This window comes from Scomber japonicus, chromosome 24 (assembly GCF_027409825.1).
Source record: "Scomber japonicus isolate fScoJap1 chromosome 24, fScoJap1.pri, whole genome shotgun sequence".
NCBI lineage: Eukaryota > Metazoa > Chordata > Actinopteri > Scombriformes > Scombridae > Scomber > Scomber japonicus.
This window is the reverse complement of record NC_070601.1, coordinates 10,690,533-10,712,299: the sequence shown is the minus strand read 5'-3', so window position 1 is coordinate 10,712,299 and position 21,767 is coordinate 10,690,533. Positions and strand designations below refer to the sequence as shown.

Sequence of the window (21,767 nt, the reverse complement as noted above, 5' to 3'; positions counted from 1 at the left end):
CATGTCACTGGCTGAACACTGTCACAGAGAATGAGTGCAGTGCATCATATTATCTAGTTTGTAATTGAATTGTAGCGGGAGGTAGGTTGGTAATCAGTGTACAGCAGGTAGTTTTCGTTCCAGTGTTTGACAGTAATGTCCTCTAATGGGAAGCTCTGGCTCTACTCTTGTTCCAGGCCACTAGGCTTCCCTGGATCCCAGGCTGCCTGTATGAGTGTGTTACTGTAATGTGTGTGTGTGTGTGTGTGTGTGTGTGTGTGTGTGTGTGTGTGTGTGTGTTTGTGCATTCTTATACATGCTGAATGTCAGTATGCGGTCGAGTCTATGTGGTTTTTGTGTCTGTAAATGTTAAGGCTCTGTGCTTGCCAGAAATGCTTGTTCATGCAGCTCCCCCTCGCTTTTACCTCCAAAACTTCCTTCCATATTCCAGATTTTCTTTTATATATTCGACCTTGAAGACATACAGTTTCTCTCAAGAACCTGAGTCACTGTCCACTTCTGCTGAATTATTGGCAATTGCCTCAAGTGATTTACAGCACAGACGCCCTTACTTGTGCGGCTTTTGGAGACCTTACTGTCCTTGCTCATCTGCAGCTTGAATCATTTCTCTATCATAATTTTCTTCCTCTCTTTGAACTGCTGGCACAACCTCCCCTCACCCTCCCACTCCTCTGTACGAGAATTGAATAGCTTGGAGATAGAGGAAGGGTAAAACAGAGAGACAGTGGGGGAGAGAGAGAGAGTAAGAGAGAGAGAGAGAGAAGCTCAAAGGCAAAAAAAAGTAGAGAGAGATGATGCTCTGGTAGTTAACAGTGTGGGAAAAAATGAGAGCCAAAAAATAAGGTCAGAGTTGACGTATGAGAGCTGACACCGGTGCCCATCAGGACGGTGCCCGCTGCTTGCTTTGTTACATATTCTTGCCATCTTATCATTTCACAGACAGCTGGCGCAGAGGCTGATGTGACAAGGCTCTCTATCCATCTGGGCGCGCTCTATTTTCACCAACGCTCATTTCGCGGGGGCACCGGAGCACAACGCCCAAATGGTGTGTCGGTGTCTGTAGTGGACCGGCGAGGGTCTGAGTCACCGGCTTAATGCACCCACACCGCCATGATACAGCACAGAATAACAGGCTGACAGGGTTGCCAGTGGAGGCAGCGCGGATTGTGTGGCCCGTTCTGCATGCGCGTGTGTGTTCTCGGTGTGTATTTTGTACCTGTGTGGGTGGGTGAGTGTGTGTGGAAAAAAAATGTCTTATCCACACTCTTGTCCTATGTGCGCAGTCATGTCTGCAATGCAGCACTGGGGTATTTTTTTCAGGAGTCAGTATTGTTTATGTTGTGTGTCTTGACGCCTCCTAAGGCTGTTTGTTAGATGAGAGGATTACTGGCACCATGGGGAACAGAAGGATGATTTTCTGATTATATAGTGCCTCTCTCTCTCTCTCTCTCTCTCTCTCTCTCTCTCTCTCTCTCTCTCTCTCTCTCTCTCTCTCTCTCTCTCTCTCTCTCTCTCTCTCTCTCTCTCTCTCTCTCTCCCTCTCTCTCTAGGGAGGAGACACCCCAAGCCCATAACAGGATCAGTTTTACATCTGCTGCTTGTCAAATGTTCCTTCGAAATTGGCTCAAGCTTGGAGTAAACATATAGATGTCAATGTTCATAGTTTGATTGCTCTGGAGAATCAAAATTCTGTTTGGGAGATATAATCACCCCTTTAAAGTCAGAGAAGTCATCACAGATTCACACGGTGAGATGATCTGATGAGATGATAAGACATTTCGACAATGATGTTTTTTTGCTCACAAATTTGATATGATTGCTATTGAGTATGAAGGAGAAAATGGGCCTAATCACCTATATAGAGTCAAACAATCTGATTTACTGTACATAGTGCTTTGAAGAGAGACTCTCTGCTGTTTTCTAATCAGTCAGAGCATTTCATATTCAGGTTAGGAGTGTATTTATAATATTTTGTCCGCGTAATGCACTGAATTAAAGAAAATTGCAGTGTGGCATCATTTCTATGACACAATATTTGCAGTTTAATTTAATTTGCAGGATTCAGCCCATAACCATTCGATGAAAGCTTAGGCTTTCTCACATCTTTATTTCTTCTTTCTTCCTTTTCAACCATATACATAAGATCTGGTTAGTTAGCATGATCAGTGGTAGCCACCATAGCTGAGCAAAGACCACCTTCAGAAACATTCAAATGCAAAAGATGTAACAGAATTTGACACAGTTTGACTGATGATGTCTGTGAAGTGTTGCACATAAACAGCACAGACAGACAGATGTCCATTCATGTGTCTTTGTTAGTTTTCCGCAGTTGTTATTTTCTCACCGTATGCCCACGTTGTCTAAATAGCAAATGCACTTACACCAGTCTGTGCACCCATGGTCGTGTTGCTCTCAAAATGAGGTGTGGTCAGGGGCATTGGTGGTGCGTTGCTATTTTGAGGCAGAGGAAAGCGATTGCGCGACTGACCAAAAAAAAAAAAACAGGTCTAAAGTCACTGGCACATATGTTACTGTTATTTAATGGGCATATCATCAAGAGTCCAATATGCTTAAGTCCATCCCTTTCAGACCATGCACCTGGCGCAGTGACTGTTTTTCCGCCGTTAAAATAGCAAAAGTGGATTTGGACCCGACCCAAAGGCACTTGCGCCACACGCTTCACGCCATGCGCTATAGATTGTTAAAATTGGGCCCTAAGTCTTCATTAAGAATCAATGACCAGCTCAGCATCTATGATTTTTTGTTGCTTCTTAGGACTGAAAAATAGACTGCAGAGACACAAGAAGCAAGACAGGGTGTTGTTTTTATTTTGGGAATTTAGGTCATAAAACCCACAAGATGCTGATAGCTTCACAACAAGACAAGGTTAGAAAGACTTTGTGGTATGATAAAAAAAAAGAAAATGCATAAAATGGACAAATGATATGTATTGTATATGTAGTGCATGGTATAGATTCTGTATGTACTGCCTTCATAAGAGGCTTCTAGTCAAACTAGCCTTACCTGCCTGAACTGTGTGTGTATATCTGTGTTTGTTTTACTTGGCCGACCTCGTCCCCTTTCCCATCAGCACCCTCTCTGTGCTCCCTGTCCCCATCAGCGTTTAACCCGTGATTGGAGACAGCAGTCACCACTCTCTCTGGAGGCCTTGTCCAATCAGGAGAGCCGAATCTGATACAGAAGAAGGAAGCCGGCAAGATTGCGGGCAGTGTTTATTTTGCGATAGGAAAAAAAAAATCATCTTTTTTTTTTCTCTCTCTCTCTCTCTCCAACAATCACATGAGTATTTGCATATAAATGACAGCCTGGTGCCGGTCAAGGAAGAGAGGGAGTTGGGGACAGAGAGACAAACGACAAATGAAGATGAAGTGTCATGCGAGTAAAGTGCAGGCGAGACGGGGAGAGATAGAGCTGTTTTATCTTCTTGTGGGGAATGGTGAGGAGGACAGGAGGTAAATGTCACTAATGGCAGCTGTAGTCACCCCCAAAATATCACTCTTTTGATCTACATTTCATCTTTTTCTGAAAACAAGGGAAGAGTTTAACATTTTGGAAATTGTACTTATTCTCTTTCTTTCCAAGGGCGTGATAAAATGATCAGTACTCTACCAGTGTCATGTCTATACATGAAAACTATGGTCATATTGGTTATAATATCTGTGTTCTCACCAAGGTAATTGCTGAGATCTCAGAATGGCAACATTGGTAGAAACAGGTCCTATGGGGCAATAAGTGCAAGACAGACATAAAGATTGAACAGATAGCCTGGGGTGTGAAAATATATACCATAGTTTATGTGTGTACAAAAGTGCTTAGCCTAGCTTAGCATGAGCACTGAAAGCAGGGGACAATGACTAAGCAAGGCCAGACCCATCCTGACTCCTGCTTCATACTCAACTGACATCAGAAAGTATTTCCCAAAATGTTGAACTATACCTTTAACACTCTCCCTCCTTTGCACAGCCTCTCTGTATATTTATAGACTTGTGCTTGTAGATTCTCCTCTATGTCAGCATATGACCCATACTTGTGGTCATTTTAGCACTTGCAGTTGCTTATTTTTACAGTACATTCACACCAGTATTACATTGTTATTAATTTGCTTCCTACTATTTTGCAAAAATATCATTTGTTGTGCATGAGCAAACAAGGAGTCTTGCTTATTGTTCGAGAGATGTCCTGGTGTGTGTGTATGTTTTTGTGTGTGTGGACAAACTCTCACTTGCAGAGGGCTGTGGCTGATTTCTTTATTGGCTGATGACTCATTCTCTTTTTCAACCTGCTGGAGGTACTTCAATCATGCAGGTAATCTCCCTTTGCACGCCAGCAGCGGAGAGGTTACCTTTCCCACACATCAGAGCTATTTTCTTCTTAATTGAGACCAACTCTGCTGCGACAGCGTTTTCACAAGGTGGAAAATGGCAGGTCAAGATTTCGAGACACCCCCCCCGCCCCCCCCTCCTCCTCCTCCTGCCTCTCTCCCTTGGCAAAAGTGGCTGTGAAGTTGATAAGTTCCTTTAGGGACCCTGGAGCCAGGCCAGCTAAGACACTACACTTCTTAAGGGCAAGTAAAGGTTGATGTCACGTCACCTCATAGATTGTGTTTGTGTATGCGTGTGTAGATGTGTGCACATGCGCTTGTTTGTTTATGCAATCAGTTGATGCCTAATGTATGCACGCCTTTCTGATTGAATTACACTGGGGCTTTTATGAAGAAAAATGGTAGTGAACCATCTCCTTGAGTGCTTATGAGAGAACAGACACTTTGTGGGAGTCTCCGTGGTGACCTGACTCAATCTGCATACGATTACCCCTCAGCAGACCTGTAACCCAATTTATGAGCTGATCACCTCCTTTCCAGAAAGAGCACATGCCCGTTCACATGTGACAGTAAAACGTAGCAGGAACACGATGACATAACATTTGTTTGGCTTTATTGTGGTGCCCTTTAAACCAGGGATGCATTATAGTTGTTTTTTCATGCATGTTTACTAGCGTCTTGGTCACATCTGCGTTACAACGTTTCATCAATCAGCAGCACAGGAGACTTTCAATCAGTTGCACAAGGTTTATTTTTTTTAATTTATTTTAGAATGTGTTGCCATATACTGTTATATGTGAACAAGCTCCACTAAAATAGCCATAAAATAACTGAAAAATGCCTCAAGGCTGATTCCCATTGTGATCCTTTTAAGAGTGAGGGTCAAATTAACAAGAAATTTTGATTCAGTGAGAGCAAATGTTCTATATAATGGTATATATTTATGGTTTGCAAGTATAATTAGCTTTAAAACTCAAAGGAGTGCCTTTGTAAAACTCTTCTATGATTTAACCTTGATGTCAATATATGCTACCATCTATATTTGCATTTAGACCTTGGATGATAATACTTGCATATATATTGAAATGAGTGTATGCATCCATGCAGCCAGTTACCTTTGACATCGGACTGATGTTTTACCCTCATATAAATCACATCTCTGGTTTGGATTTGGTTACAAGCATGAAACATGAGGATAAGAATCTTTTTTTATAAATGGGGCCCCAGTCTTTTACACAGTTGGACAAATGAGACAAACATGACAAACATAAAACCAAGGCAGGCCTGACAAATGGCCCTGCCTTTGTTTAATGGCGTGTTTAAATTGGGATACGGCTTAAAGACCCCATTTCAATGCGGTGTCAGCGAATGTGGCTCTATTAAATCCCGATTTCCATGTGGAGTGACGTGCAAACATTTGTTCTGTGATCATTTGGCAAAAGATGACAGCTGACAGTTACCAGTTCCCTTTTTTTTCTCAGCTGACAAACAGACTTCTTGGGACCCTGGACACACTCAGAGACAGAATCTGAGAAATGATGCCTTTTTATTCATGGGTCATGCATAGCGCAACCACAAACGCTGCTTATGCTTGATAGTCCCAGTCATAGAAGAGCTGCTGGAGTTGTTATTATCACTCAGCAGATTGGCCAATTCCCACACCAATTGTGATCCAGCAGAATGGAAATCTGGTGAGCAGGGAAATGTTAATTGAGTTCAATTAGGCTTTGTACCATGTTTGTTTCCAGCCAACAGATTATGCAGATTCCCCACCCTCACTTACTGAAATGAATGATAACCCTCTGTCTAAAGTCTGAAACGGGCAATTTGAGGGTAGGTGCAAGATAACAGATATTGCACTGGCAAGCTCCTCATGGCAGTATCAGAGATAAATACAGCAAGCCCTTTGAAACAGTTAGGCTGGAGTTCACCCTTAAAGCGAAATTAATTTAGAATTTATGATGTTTTTTTAACTCCTGTTATTTTTATATTTTTTTCAAAAGTGAAAGTAATTGAATGCCTTGAGGTGGTTAAAAATGCATCTTTTTTGTTAAGATCAGTAAAGGCAGACCCAAACACAGACAATGGAATTAAGTAACATAAAGAGAGGTTTATTGTAGGCATAAAGGGGGGATGAGGGTGGCAGGCAAGGCAGAAGGTATAGAGGTGATGGCAGATGGCAGAGATGAGGCAAGCTGAATGGTGGTTAGCAGAGTTGAGCTGAGGAGGACAGGTGGACGAGGGAGTGAGTGTGACTGGTTTAGGATAAGCTTTGGGTGTTTATTAAGCAGGCAGGCAGGCAGGCAGGCAGGCAGAGGGACCAGACTGTAGTGATCCTGGAGACACAAGGAAACACTGGAAATACATGTGATACAAACACGAGGAATAACTAATATGTTATTGCAGAGCAGCAGCATAGATATACTGTTGAGCTGATGATTGACTGTTGATGAAAGGCAGATGTGCAGGCTAGGCAGGTGAAGTGAATGGAGGGAGCCTGACAGTGCCAAGGTAGAAAGCCACACCCACGGCACACACACAGACACATACACACACCCACTGACAGACAGGGAAAACACATGGAAACACAGGGGAAATAACTGGAGGCATGTCCAGGGCCGTGACACTTTTATCTGACAGTAATTTCACTGTTGAAAAGAGCCAGTGTTACGTACATTTTCAGGAGTAATCAACCGTCCGTGTTTGATCTAATTTGTCTGTTTTATCAGATGACGCTAATCTTCATATTATTTAACTATTTCTTCCAAAGAATGTAATATCCACAATTATCTTTGTCATTTTATCTTTGACTAACGACTCTGCAGCTGCATATGTAATTTAGCATGATATGATCTACTGTACTGTAGTTGCAAATTCCTGGTTCTCGGACAACATCGAAATAACTCTTTTCAAACTGCTTACTCTCTTTTTTCCACTTCTGTAAGGCATATTTTCTCCTCTCTTCTGTCAAAAGGAAAATACTCATCTGTGGCAGTGTTTATTCACCCGATATGACTGTTATTATCCTACTGAATAGGTGTTATCATCACACATCTGTCCCAAATATACAGGCTACTAGGGGCCTGCTAAACCTGTGGTTCTGATGGAAAAAGCAATGACAGAGCCATACTGTCTGATGCTTGGCAATGAAGCATTGACTGTGTTTTTCTGGTAACAAATTCAGACTGTGCAGCCAGACTGAAAGCATTTCTGAGTAAATGTGTCTTTTTTTGGGTGGGTGGGTGGGGGGGGGGGCAGCAGAATATGTTGAGGGTGCAAATGATGTAAAATACTCAGCATTTAAGTCTCATATTAAAAGATTTCTTAAAGTAAAAGTAGAGAAGTATTATTATTAATTGTACTTATCTATCACAAGTAAAATCAGAATGGCTACTTTCATGTTCTTAAACCATGAGAACCTGAGTAAAGTTTTTACAATTACATATTGTTTGGTAGTTTGATCTACACTAATGCATCACATTTTATCATTTAGTCTTGTGTGTGTGCATCTATTTGCAGCTTATCTCACTGGACCTGCCAGCCCACTTTTTTGTGCACATTTATGACTATATGCTCAACGACCTCTCACTGCTGCCATGATTCACACATTTTGAAAAACCTGTTTTATAATTTCCAATTCCTTATAAGCCTATCGCAAAGCTTAATATTTCGTCTCTTCTGCAGTCTGCCATTTCATGATATTTGTTACAACATAGCAAAAGGCACTTCCAGCAATCAGCTAGACCAAAAAAACAAGGCTTACCTAGTCTGTTGCAGGCAACAGCTTTGGGCTTTGTCGTGACTCAAAAACTGACATCCATCAAAAAGTTTAGTCTCATCTTGAACCATCACATCTGCAGATTAATTCCACACCTGATGTATTGTGATCCACTAAAGTTATGCACGATACAAGATGAATAAATCTCCCTTCTTTTTTAATCTTTACTGTCATCCTGACTGTAAGGGAGCTGGGAGTGACAATTGACTGAGATTTGGAGGGAGGGGAGAAGGAGGTGGGGAGGGTTGTGTTACCACAAAATGTTCTAAGAGAAGTTTGGATTTATCTCCTCTTCCCTTATGTGTATACAGTTATGTGAACCCAGGATGCTCAGTTACAATAGCATTACACTATTCTATGCACTTTAAAGAAAAATGTGACTATACTGACTAATACATCTATATAAGAAAACATACACACCTGGTCGAGATCTGCACTCTTTTAATATATGAAGGGTAGGTGTTCAGTAAAAACACATACTTTCTGTCTACCACTCTTGACAGCTGTAGTTCTCCATAGCAGCCCTAAACTGATCCAGGATGATTAAAACCATGTGAGTCTTCAAAATGTGTGTTTTCTATGTGTGTGTGTGTGTGCACTTTAAAGACAAGATGATATGAAAGATAGGCTGCAATTACTTCATGCACTTGTGTGTGTTTTTTGTTTTTTTACTAGGCTAAGTTTGTTCTGTGTTTGAGCCGTTGCCTGTTTGTCTGGACCTTTTACTCTCTCCTGCTGTTTTTATAAGTTCTGAGAGTAAAACACTTTACAGTCTCAATTAGGACACATGATTAGAAGTGAAACCATCTTGAGTGTGGTTGTCTTACCTTAAGCCTTCATGTTATTATCGTCCACAAACTAATTAGCAAGTTCTTGATAAGCGAGTGTGGACCCTTTGTTGCCATAGCAACAGTTAGACTTAGTTACAATGAAAGGATTGTGCTGTTGGGTAACTTGGAGAGACCATTGCTGCCTTCTCCTGCATTTGTATTACTTAATTATATTTCTTGTTATTCACTCTTTGTACAATTCAGGTTGTTTTTTTCACTATATTCCAGTATGTATGTCATTATTTAGTGTTGCACTTTATGTTGCTTTTGACTATTTTTCTAACCAGTTTGTGAGAATAGTGGCTTGAAAAAGACACCCCCTACTTATTTGTGAATTATTCAGTTAAATATTTTCTGCTTATGTTAAATGTTTAATTTGTTTATATGTTTTATTAATTTAGAATTAGTTATAGTTGCTCCAAGTAAATTACATGAGCATTGTACGTTCTTGAAGTACTGAGTTTCACCACAAGAGGGAGTATATTGTTTGTGGTAGCTCTCTGTCAGGGGAAACCAGCACGTTGTTGTGTGCATTGCCAAAGTGGCTAGGACAGAGGCGGGTTTCTTACAATATGCTGCTCTGTGTAGGCTATATTTTCAAGTAAGTAAGCATTAAATTAGTTACAAAGATAAATATCGATTAGTTTGCAATTTAGAAAGTTGGCCAGTTATCCCTCTTTTCTTGAATGTGTGTTAAAGTTCAATTTTGGTTGTTAGTCACACCATGCTAGCAGCTAAGCTAACGTTTAACAGCGCTAATAGGACCCTGGCGGTACTTTGTTGTATTTGCCTGCTTGTGCTATTTATATACCTGTAAACAGTGTATTACAATATTATTGCATTGTTTGTGTGACCGTTTTGTGTTGTTAAGTGTATTTAAGAGTCTTAAATTAATTTGGAAATAGTAATTTAATGGAGTGCATTGTTGTGCAGCTACTGTAAAACTAGGACAGAAGTGGGTCACCTACCATGTGCTGCTATATATCTGTGTATACGCTCAGGTAAGGGGTGAAAGTCAACATTCTACTCTAAAGCGGGCTGAATGTTTAATTCAAGTGTACTAAATGCTTCATCTGCTAAACTATTTCCTACATGTCCTACAAAGTCTTTCAAAAATGAGTGGGCCCCTGTTAACTCCATTACATTGTCTGTGTCTATGCTAGATTATTACCTGGCCTCATGCATGGGCTGTGGTGATTTGATTCAATACAAGTTAATTTAGAATTATACAACACTTAAGAAAAAAAAAAGGAAATTTAAAACTAGATTTTGACATTTCAGCCCTTGTCAAGATAGAGCCTCAACGTCAATAAAGCAAGGCAATCATAAATAACCTTATCATTGAAAGGAAAGGCTTTAGAGAATCACTTCCCCAAATACATTTTCAATTAAATTAGCAGAAATCAGTGGCCCCAAGCTTTTCATGGCCGTTGGATGAAGGTCAGTGTGTCCGTTTTTTTAATCTTACCTTGAAACAAGCAATTTGAAGATGTCACCTTGGGCACTGGGAACTTGTGACAGCATTTTTCTCTATTCTGTTACTTCCTTACAATCTTTTTTACTCTTTCACTTGATTTAAAAAAAAAAAAAAGTTAAAATCAGAAAACATGCAGCAGTGTTCATTAATAATGAAATAAGTTGCAGCCCATATGTTCTAACCAGTGATGGTTGTAGGTATAAAAGATAAACCACAATGGAAGTTAATCTTTACAGTCCATATCTTTTTACATTACATTATGGTATATTGAGGCTACACCTTATGGAGAAGTTGGTCCCACTTTCTCTTCAGTAATGGATCCTACATATCATAATTATTTTCTGAGGGATTGACACTTAAATTTGGTAATGGTAAAGCGTTTGATAACTGAATCATTTAAACTTTGCTACTCTAGAAATATCTCAATGTAACTTTACGTTCTCATTTTTCACTGTTCAAGTGATGTGTTTCCCTGTTTTCATCTTTTCTGTACCATGTAAACTAGGGCTGAACGATTTATCGTTTTCTGATCGAAATTGCGATTTCAGACAGCGCGATCATGTGATCGCCAAAGCTGCGGTTTTTGCAGCGCTCCTGACTGACCCAGGATCTGTTGTGTCAACTATTTTACACATACATGCCGTCTCCCTACCATTGTGCCAAGCTCACCAATCAGAAGCGGCATGCTACTCGTGGACAGGTCACGCTAACCAATCAGTATTAACCGGCTCCTTAATTATAATTATTCAGAAATAGCTTCAGCTGGACCAGAAACGGAGTTAGGGGATATAACCCCCAAGAAAACCAGCACGTTGGTCATTTGGGAGTGTTTCGGGTTTGAGGCTGCAGACGTGCACCTGAAACAGGTACTGTGCAAAACCTGTCGCGCTAAAGTTGCAAAGTTGGAAACACAACCAATTTGTACCTGCAATTGAAAAATCAACACAAGCATTTGCATGACGAAAAAGTCCGGTGAAAATGATACTCAGGCCCACTGTAGCAAACCGACTACAATTACAGCATGTTCTGCCAGTGTAACTCCGTATGATAAGAGCAGCGGAGACACCGAGAGATTTAAAAACCTCCTCCGCACGCTGGACAGAAGATATATGATTCCCTCCCGCACCTACTTCAACCAGGTTGCCATCCCACAGCTGTACGCAGAGTGTAAATGCTGAGTGATGTAAAGATGTCAGGGAAGCGAGTATTATTGTTGATTAAGTATTTTTGAGATTTTATTTGTTCTGCACTTCACCCTGACGTGTGGTGTCAGCCTTTGTTTAAAAAAAGATATTTGAGTTTTATTTTATTACCATTACTTGTCAAATTCACTTAAAAAGATAGTCCAGCTTTCTTAATATACAGTAGGGTTGAATAAAATAAAGAGTTGTTGAATTTAGTTTTTCTTATTATTTATTTAACATTGTTTAGTTTTTTTGGAATTGTGTTGTATTCTATTTAGCTTTTTTTTTTTAAATTAATACAATTAAGGATTTTTTGCCATACTTTTTTTAAGTACTCTTTTAGTTCTTCATTTGTAATAACTGCCATTGGTCTTTAGTTTTTATCCTTGCATTGGAGTAATAGCATTTAATGTTTTAATGTTACTGTACATTGTGAATATTGCACTGAAGCTTGATTTGAAGGAAATCGTGAATCAAATCGAAATCGCAATATCTGCCAGAAAAATCGCAATTAGATCTTTTCCTAAAATCGTTCAGCCCTAATGTAAACCAACCACATAAAGCAACCGCCAGTGTTTTGACTGCTGCTCTCAGCATAACACTTATAATACCACACAATACAATACAATACAATAACATAAATCAGCATGGTTTAATCAATTTCCCACCAGCATCCCTTCCCCCAATTACCCCCAACAATTTCTGCATGCACCGCACCTTGCTGATTGGCGGCCGAGTTGCTTCCTTGGTAAATAAAACATTTATAGAGGCTCAATTAGTGAAGCCTGTTGAGTCTGCGGCAGCTGTGTTTGCCAGCTGTTTTTAAAGGAAGAGTGATGCAGCGAGGTGAAACGAGGGAAAAGGAGGATGTCAGGAATAGGAAGGGGGGAAAAAAACGAATAAGGGAAGGTGAACTAGCCAGAAAGCTGTTTTTGATTCAGTGAGGATCCAGTTTGGTTTTCAAATATATGACAAGTGCTTTCTTACTGTCTCACGGAGGGTTTTGATAAAAGTTTATCTATATTGAAAATGTCTAAAGCTTCTGCAAGCTCAGTAGCTTTTATCTCATTCATAAGATATGCAGTGACAATATTCAGTGTTAATATAGATACCTTGAGGAAATAATATCCTCTGCAAAGAAAGTGAGTGTAAGAAAAGGCTGGACATTTACTAAATAAAGATGAGTTGATATTCATGTACCCTGTATCACAAAGCAAGTTCAATTGTTTGGAGCTTTTGATCACAGTACTTTGCCCAGTTGTCATGAAATCATAGATGTTCAAATGTCCATTTGGCTTCAAAGCTGCGGTTCAGAGTTTATTCTTGACTTTGCTGTTTCAATGATCAAAAATGGAGTAGAGAGTTCATCTCAGTCAGATTGCTTACCTGGCTTCACTGAGCTGATCCTGGATAACCAATGTCATGAAGCTGATAACAGGCTTGACAAACCTTAACCCAGTTAAATCTGTATCAACTTAGTGACACTGGACAACACAAGTTAAGCCCATAGACACAGTAGCTGGCTTTCTCATTAATCTTGTTTTATTGTGATGCTTGCCAAGTTATTTTCTATTAAAATCCACCCAAATGTGTTGCTTCCGTGATACAGATTATTACTTAGTGTCCTTTTACACAACTCACTGTGTGAAAATCTCATTCAGCAACTCAGGGGTCAGTACTGTCTGTGTGAGAATTCAGTGAGGATTAAATGTCAATTTAATATTTGGTGTTGCTCATGAAATTTATACACCCAAAGTTAGAAAATAAGTCAGAGAATCTAAACCATCCCTTTGCCTGCTGCGTATGAATAATACAGTTTTTATTTCATCTTCATAACTTTTTTGAATGACAGTCGGCAGGCTTTATTGGATGTCGTAACAGGAAGACCCCTATTGCTTAGCTTTGGCAGGTGCTGAGGCGCAATATGAGACGAGCTATACCTTTTCCATTAATATGACTGAAAACAGCGTTTGACACCTGAGGATAGTCTGATGGCTTAAGGAAATGAATGCAGACTTACAGCAGCTTCTAATTGTCTGCAGTCATATGTAGACGAGTGCCATCACCAGCCATTTAAATGGATATTGATGGTGGCTTATATACAGTTTATTGCCTGTAGAATCAATTTATGTATGAGATGGTGACACATGAGTCAAATATAAACACAGTAATGTTTGTAGGTGAAGGCAGGGGCAGACAGGCAACAATGATTGAATGCAACAATTGAGAGATCACTTAAACATTCAAAAGGATATTGTGGTAATGAAACGCTTCAGCAACATAGGTACGCACTCGGAGGATCCCTACTTGCTCTCGAGCTTTTTAAAAATGTACTGTGATTGAATTTAGACACACCTAAGGAGCAATATGTTACAGCAGCCAATATATGAAAAAAAAGCCTTTATTTTGTTTGTGTAGAGATCAGTACTGAAGAGATGAAAAGAGCACCTTGATTGATTTTGATACAAGGATCGCTGGCAAAGCACATGGACAGATAGACACATGCCAGCTCTGAAAGTGGTCTTGTCCTGGTTGCCACATCCCTTTTGCGTGTTTACAGATGCTGGTCTTTGTGATGATGTAAATTGGCTCAAAAAATATTCCAACCCTTCTCAAGTCAACCCTGCTTCATTCTGCTTTTCTCTGTTTTTTTCTCTTTCAGTGGAAGGCTGCACAGATTGGTCAGTGGACTACCTGAAATACAAGGTGCTTTTGGGGGAACCTGTACGGATTAAGTGTGCTTTATTCTATGGATATATTCGAGCCAACTACACCCATGCGCAAAGCGCAGGACTTAGCCTTATGTGGTACAAAAGTGCAGGACATGGGGACTTCGAGGAACCCATCAGTTTTGACGGCACAAGGATGAGCAAAGAGGAGGATGCCATATGGTTTCGACCAGCAGAGTTGGACGATGTGGGGTATTATTCCTGTGTATTAAGGTAAGTTACTCCAGATTTTGTAAGCCAGCATTACCTGGAAAACATAAAGCTCTCCACATTACTATCAAATATAGATTTTTGCTTTTAGTTTTTTTGTGTTCAACAGCAACAAACATTCACATACGGATGAGAAGCTCTTGTGCCATTTTGGACTTGTTTTCTCAACAGTGGAAGTAAATAACATTTTCTAGAACCCTGTTGGCACAAGTAAAGCTCTGCTAAAATCCTCCCCTGTTGATTTCTAATGAAGTCTCATCTTCAGCCAAAAGAGCACTGGTCCTTGGTCCACAGAGTATCATCTAACAATATGAGGCCCCTTTGCTTCACTTTATATGCTAAATTATTTTTTTATTGTCCACTGGGGGACAGTAAGCCATTAGGTGCAATTGGTAAATCCATAATTCTGAGGCCCTTACAAGTCCTTCTTTCTAAAAATGTGAGAGCGAGCAGTAAAGTGAAAAAGAACGGACAGTAATTCAGCACAGGAAGATTGAAAGAAGGAAAAGGCAGCTAAGATAAAAAGGAGGGAAAAAGCTTGAGATTTGTACTATCTTCCTTTCCACTTGCCCGATGGTCGAGGTAGACAATTGTTTGATTTATGAGTTCTATAATGTGGTGAAACTCCTGGCTTCCCTGCTGATATTGGCAGAAGTTTTCATTAACAGGGAGGTTGTCTGTGGCAAGTCTGAAAGAAAAGGAAAAGATTGACAACAACTTCTTTTTTCAAAGCACAATAGGAACTTTGAAACTTATCTTCCTGAAAGATAGTGAGGGTGTGATCCTTTTAGAATTCAGAAACATCCACGGAGACATTTGTATAACACCGTAAATACAAACAATTTATGACATTTGTTACACTGGCAAAAAGCAGGTGAATAATGTGCTCTTGAGCAATTGCATTCAGCACAGGTTTCCTTGTGTCTCACAAGCTCAATTCTAGGAGGTTTTGGAGCATTACTATTCAACACCATTAGCACCTCTCCCCTTTGCTGTGGCGACCGCCGTGAATAGAAACAGGCAGCACCAATCCAACAATTCTCTATTCAGTGACATTGGCAGCATTTTCTGGAGGTAGACAATCAGTCAGCTCAGAATTATTGTGTAATCATGCATGCAAGTAGAGCCATGAGATTTGATTTGGACTAGTAGTGTTGCTTTTGTCGCCAGTCTCCACCATTCAGAACCAAATTAATGGGCAACTCTTATTTGCTTGTGATGGACAAAAATAACAATAGTGTAGTTCTGAATGCAGAGCGCTTTTCCATCGCCAGGGTTTTTCTCTGAAGGCATTTCATTGGATGATTTTTGACTGTAGTTGCTTTCTTTGGGATTTAACCATGTTTTGTGTTAGAGATGAAAAATGATTCTTACTTTCTAATGCTCAACTTTCATCTCGAAATATTTTCCACTCAAACTGAATATTTATGTCTCTGACCTTTGAATAATAATGTAAGGATTGATGCTACAATCAGCTCACTGATTTGCAGTGTTATTCAAAGCATCTGCTGCAGCTGTGTTTTTTTTTCTATTTACACAGTGTTAGAAGAAAAAAGACATGACACACTGAATATCTACAACACTGTAAGAGCATGGTGTGATGTGAATATTCCTGCAAGCTCATGATATGATTGGGTATGGACCAGTGTTTAACCATGTTTACTGAATGTATTGCTACAATTTAAGCTATTTAGTAATATGTTAAAGTATAAGAATATTATTTTGTCTAAAATGTCACAAGGAATTTAAATTCAACATTTACTGTCTTCTGAGATTTGCTTTGGTCCTCGCCAACACTTAGTGGGTAGAAGTGCAGAGTCAGGAGATCATTTTCTGTGAGGTTATCAATAGTGATACCTTCCATATCACACATGGTAATTTAAGATATTATCAATCTTAAAATATTGATTACTGTCAATAACAAATCCCAGATTGTCTCTGTATCCCTTGATATTCAAGTTAACATATTACCTTGGATTTCATTTTAAAGCTGCAGTGTCAATGATTTAGTGGCATTCAGCAGTGAGGTTGCAAATTGCAAACATGCAGTTGCAAAAAGCTTAAAAGGCCCTCTAAGTTCTCAAATTTAAGATAACGAAAACACAGTCATTTTACACTAGATGCTACTAAATTCTACACACTGCACCTTTAAGGTAAGTCCACTAGCTGCATGATTCAAATGCCCAGAAATGCAAAAAAATGAAAGGCAAAAAACATAAATTTGTCACAAGGTGTTTACTGTCAGTTTGGCAACACTTGAGGAAATAAGCTGAATATTGTGCAGAGTCCCACATGCTTGATTATATAGTAATAACTCATTAACCTTGTAGGTAAAGGGCGTTTTCTCTTCTCTGGCTCATTAGTCAGCTCTATACAGTAACATAGGGTGGCTTTTAACAGGGGGAAGGGCCTGCTTAAAAGGCTTGGGTGGATTAGGTTATTGGATACTGTTTGTGTATGTGTGTCACATGTTTAGTTTAATGCAGCGTTCTGAAGTGCATAGCAATGCATCAGAATCGACCACATGGGACCATCAAATTAGAATGATTTATAGCCTTGTATTAGCATATACTGAGTTCTGTTGAGTGGAGCCACAATAATAAGGCTAGGGCTCAGTCCATATGACTGACAGAGCAGTGGATTCTGGGAAGCAGACTTCTGATTGCCTTCTCATATACTGTATGAACTTAAGCTGTAATCTAGAAATGGTAGCATATTTTTGAAAATGCCTCTGAATTACACTGTATGTCAAATGATGTGCTGCCTCCGTGAGATAAAAGAGAGCCACTCCAAAGTACTTCTGCAGAAATAACACTTGAACTATTGCTTTATAAGACCGAGCTATTAGCTTTAAAATGGCTATAGCATGACGTTTGCAGCCACATTTGCTTTTGTCACAGTCTCCTCATTTTTGCACTCGAGTGTTGACAACGTGTTAAATATTTCAGGAATGGATTCATGCAATTTTACAACCATAGCAACCACATAGCAGCACGTCGAGCTGTTATGTTGACGCGACTCATTTCAATTCCCAGTCACCGCAGCCAAATCAGAGGATTGCTCTCGTCTTTTGTCTCTGCAGCATGGGTCCTATAGATGATCAGCACTTGCATATGTTAACATATCACATTTGGATTAGGCTTTTGGCAGTGTTTTTTTTCTTGAGGATCCTCACCCTTTTGAAACATGAAGGAACCTAGGGAATTAGACCGCTCTGCAGTGGAACTAATGAATCACAGCACAACAATAATTCATGTCTCACTGGATGCATTTCATACTTGAGTACGTTATAACAATTCAATCCCAGTTACTATGGGCTCTCGTGATGTTATTGTCTTAAAGCAAGTATTGACTAGTGTATCCAAGAATGTCACACACCAGTGTTGTGGATCCTCTTGTCCTCAGACAACATCTAGAAATGATCTTTTCACTGTCTTGTGTGACAGTATTTCTCATCATTTAGCAATTGCTTTTTCTAATTTGAAAATCAACATGATACATTGAGGATTCAAGCCAATCAATAGTTCAAGATTATTGTTTATCAATACTCAGTGGAGTTGTACCATGATGATATGAACAACGGGGCCTGTAAATCCTGTTAACCTGAGGTCATCTAATTTGAAAATAAAAACTGTAAAAAAGGTAAAGCAAGACATCCCCAACATTGTCAAATGTAGGACTGCAGGACTCCATTAAATATGTATTAAGCTGGGAGAGGCAAACAAATAAAACTAAGAGATGGCAAATGAAAAATCCGGAGCACTGCTATATACAAGTTGTTTGGTGACTTTAGTTAACATACTTGACATTTTCTATGTATGTATGAAAATAGTGCAATATATATTTTTTGTAGAAATATATTAATATTTTATATTCAATTTTTTGTTATATAATGTGACATTTGTGGAAATTTATACTCAAAATAAACTATCTCACTAGCATTGTGTTTATACCTTGTGACTTCTTTTATTTGAAAGACAAACAATGCTAAATAATGGAGGTGCATTTTGAAATGCTTGTAATAAATGTCACTTCAGTTCTACTTTCTAAGTATGAATTATTATATGCAGTATGCAGCCCATATAGATAGATATTTTATGGATAGATAATATTGGTATTTTTGGAAATCACAACCATAAATAAAAGTTATACAATCACAAATACCAAAAAAAAGAAGAAATAAAGAATAGGGACAATTCTAGTACATAAATATAAATTAAATAAATAATCAAATCATCACAAATTATAACATATTGCTAATAAAAAACACAGAAATAAAAGTAAATTGCACAAATACTGTATCACATAAATACACAAGTAGAACAACATACTTATAAATTGTGTTATAATTAGTAGTGTAACTCATTTTACTTTTTGCATCATTATGCCAGGATCACACATGAGGGATATTGGTCTGTATGTTATACATTTGATTTGACATCATCACTCGCGCATAATAGGTTTGTATTTTGAATGTCAAATGAATGTTGAATATTAAACTAACTTAATGTCGCAATGAAAGGAAGGGCATGTTTGCGATTGGTCAGACGCTGCAAACACCACCCCTTTATGTGAGCATGCAGTGATCAGGATTGGAAAACCTTGGGTTCAATTACAGAGTTGATAACCAGCTTCGTAGTACCGCTTATCAGGATTGCGAATGTCAACCCAGGTAACGGAGAGATATCCCAGGTATGTTAATCCAGCTTCATAGTACAGGCCTCTGAGGTCAACCTCTCCCTGCTATTCTCTCCAACTCCTACTGCTGACTGTGAGATCTTCTGAGCAGGTAGAAGCTGTCAGTTCACTAACTAGAATGAGGGTACCCACTGCAACAAGGTTAATGATCCACACTTGACATTATTATTATTATTAAATGAGCAATAGAAAACCAGTCTGGTAACATAATCATATTGATATAATTTCAGTCTTATCACCCAGGCCTCGTGACGACTGAGGTTCCAGTCCACCTGTTGTTCTAAGTGTGCGAAAGTGAGACAAATGGCAGAGTTACGAGTGAAAAAACAATACGAATATCACATAAGTGGAGCATTAGCAGACACATTCATCAACGTGCATTTCCCCTGTGAACGAAACCCTTCTGAAGTATAATAGAAATATGCTTTGTGAGCAGCTTGGACAGCATGTGGCATGGTACGAGATGACAGACACACATCTGCACCATGAAAAACAAACAAACAAACATCTTAACAAGTTCTGCGGTTAGCGCACTTTCAAGTCTGAAAGGTGTTTGTTCATGAAACAGCTGGTAGGAATGTGCCAACAAGGTGCAGATAAACACAGTCATTTCCAATTCAAATCTTCTATTTCCAAATAGCCATCTTAATCAGGAGGTCTGTGCTTAATACTGTTTGTGCTTTGCCATATTATGGGTGGAAATAGTAAAGATATTTTTGCAGTGTATACTAGGCCTCATATACATTCTCCATTTTACTTCATTTCATGTGTTACATCACGCCCTCTGACTTTACATATGTGGCCTTCCTGCCTCTCTCAACATACACACTAATACACCGGTGCACCCACACTCGTTCCATCTTGTGTATTTGCTCAGCTGCACTTAAGGGTGTCAGAGGGCATCGTTATATGCTGCCTCTCACACACACACACTAACACACACACACACACACATATGACATGTCTGCTCCCCTGAGACTAGCTGCTACTGACAGGAACTTTATGTGCCTCCAATCTGTATGTGAAAGCAGGCCAACGTCAACACACACACATACACACACATGCACAAACTCAACATTCTGAACGTGTACACCTGTCTCTTCCACTCTCTTGCATTAGGTCTCATGCACACACACACACGGACACATTGATCTGCAGGCATTGAGGACATATGATGAGGGAACGCTCAAGCCAACTATAGTACAGTATACAAGTGGAGAGCAGACGAGCAGTGCTGCGTGTCAAATTGAGGTCAGCTCTCAGCTGTTTCAGATGTTATACCCTGAGGAGCTCTGTCATATGCAGAGCGAAAACATCTGCAGTGGCAGAGTGTGTCACTTACTGTAGAGTGGCAGAAAACGCACACACATACACACACACACATCCGGGTACTTGGTATACACTTGGATACAGCTAACTCCTCAGCACTGCTGCAAGTGTCTCCATAAGCCTATTAGCATTACAAAGTTGCTAATTCCTGCTATTTCATACTGTGCTGACATCAGAGACAGCTGAGTAAAAGCTGGTATGGCGAACATTATGACAGGAAAAGGGAAAAACATGGAGTAGATGTTTGGAATTGGTTCAACAGTGATGTGATGAATTGTGTGATTTGGATTTGAATCTAAAAGAGTAGGATGAGTGTATTTGACTGATGGGGCAGACACACATGGTTGTGGAGCTGATTATTGGATTTAAAGACAGAGCAGAATAATCTGTGCTGAGTCCATTCCTGTCTGGACCACTTGGGGTTGAAAGTCTGATAAAATCATGCAGTGTTCAGTTGTCTTATTGAGACTTTCATTATGTATGAGACTGGCATCCAGACCATCAGTGTCATGTGTGTGAGTTGAAAAAATAATCTTTCAAAATCTGCTTGAAAATGACAACCAGCAGTAAAATAGTGCAGTGCGCTGCAAGTGAGAGGATATTATTTTATAATCCAGTTCATCCAGGTTTCAGTGCGGAGCCGTAGGTCACCTGATGTTCAACTTACTTTTTATAGAGTTCAGTCACCTCCAGCTCTCTGCTGAGTTAGAAGTTCAAACCTTTTGCCTGTGTTGCTTTACCTTTTTCTGCACAAGATGTGTCATGAATTATAAAGACAAATTGAGTTGGATGGTGCTTGAGACGATCACATTTAAGACAAAAAGGATTTTAGGGGATTGCCTAGAAAAGTGACTGTAATCATGGTGTACCTGCCGTCCAATGTGTCATCCTCAGCTGTTCAGTGTGTTCTCCTGTCTGACTGCCAAGACCATTTTGGAAATATCTGTGTGTGGTGTCTGTACTCTTTGTAGGTTTCAATAATCTATTGCACTGTTCCACTAGTTGGATGGAGTCCTTGACTGTGCTCACTATATATTGTATTATGTGTGGAAAACACTGTACTGTCATTTGTCAGTTGCCAAAAACACAAGATAGAGCTCCATTCATGTCATGTGGGATAAATGATGGTAGTTGTTTCTTGGTTCTGACTGTTGCTTGTTTGTCTCTGTGGGATAATTGGAGTTCACCAC

General features: G+C 39.5%; 1 protein-coding gene across 1 annotated transcript in view; it reads left to right on the top strand.

The window, feature by feature from the left end:
• LOC128354100 (interleukin-1 receptor accessory protein-like 1) overlaps window positions 1-21,767 on the top strand; it is a 231,468-nt gene that overhangs the window by 57,917 nt on the left and 151,784 nt on the right. Inside the window, exon 2 of the mRNA XM_053314351.1 lies at window positions 14,274-14,553. Within this exon, the coding sequence (XP_053170326.1) occupies window positions 14,274-14,553 (280 nt within the window). The remainder of the gene's footprint in view (window positions 1-14,273; window positions 14,554-21,767) is intronic.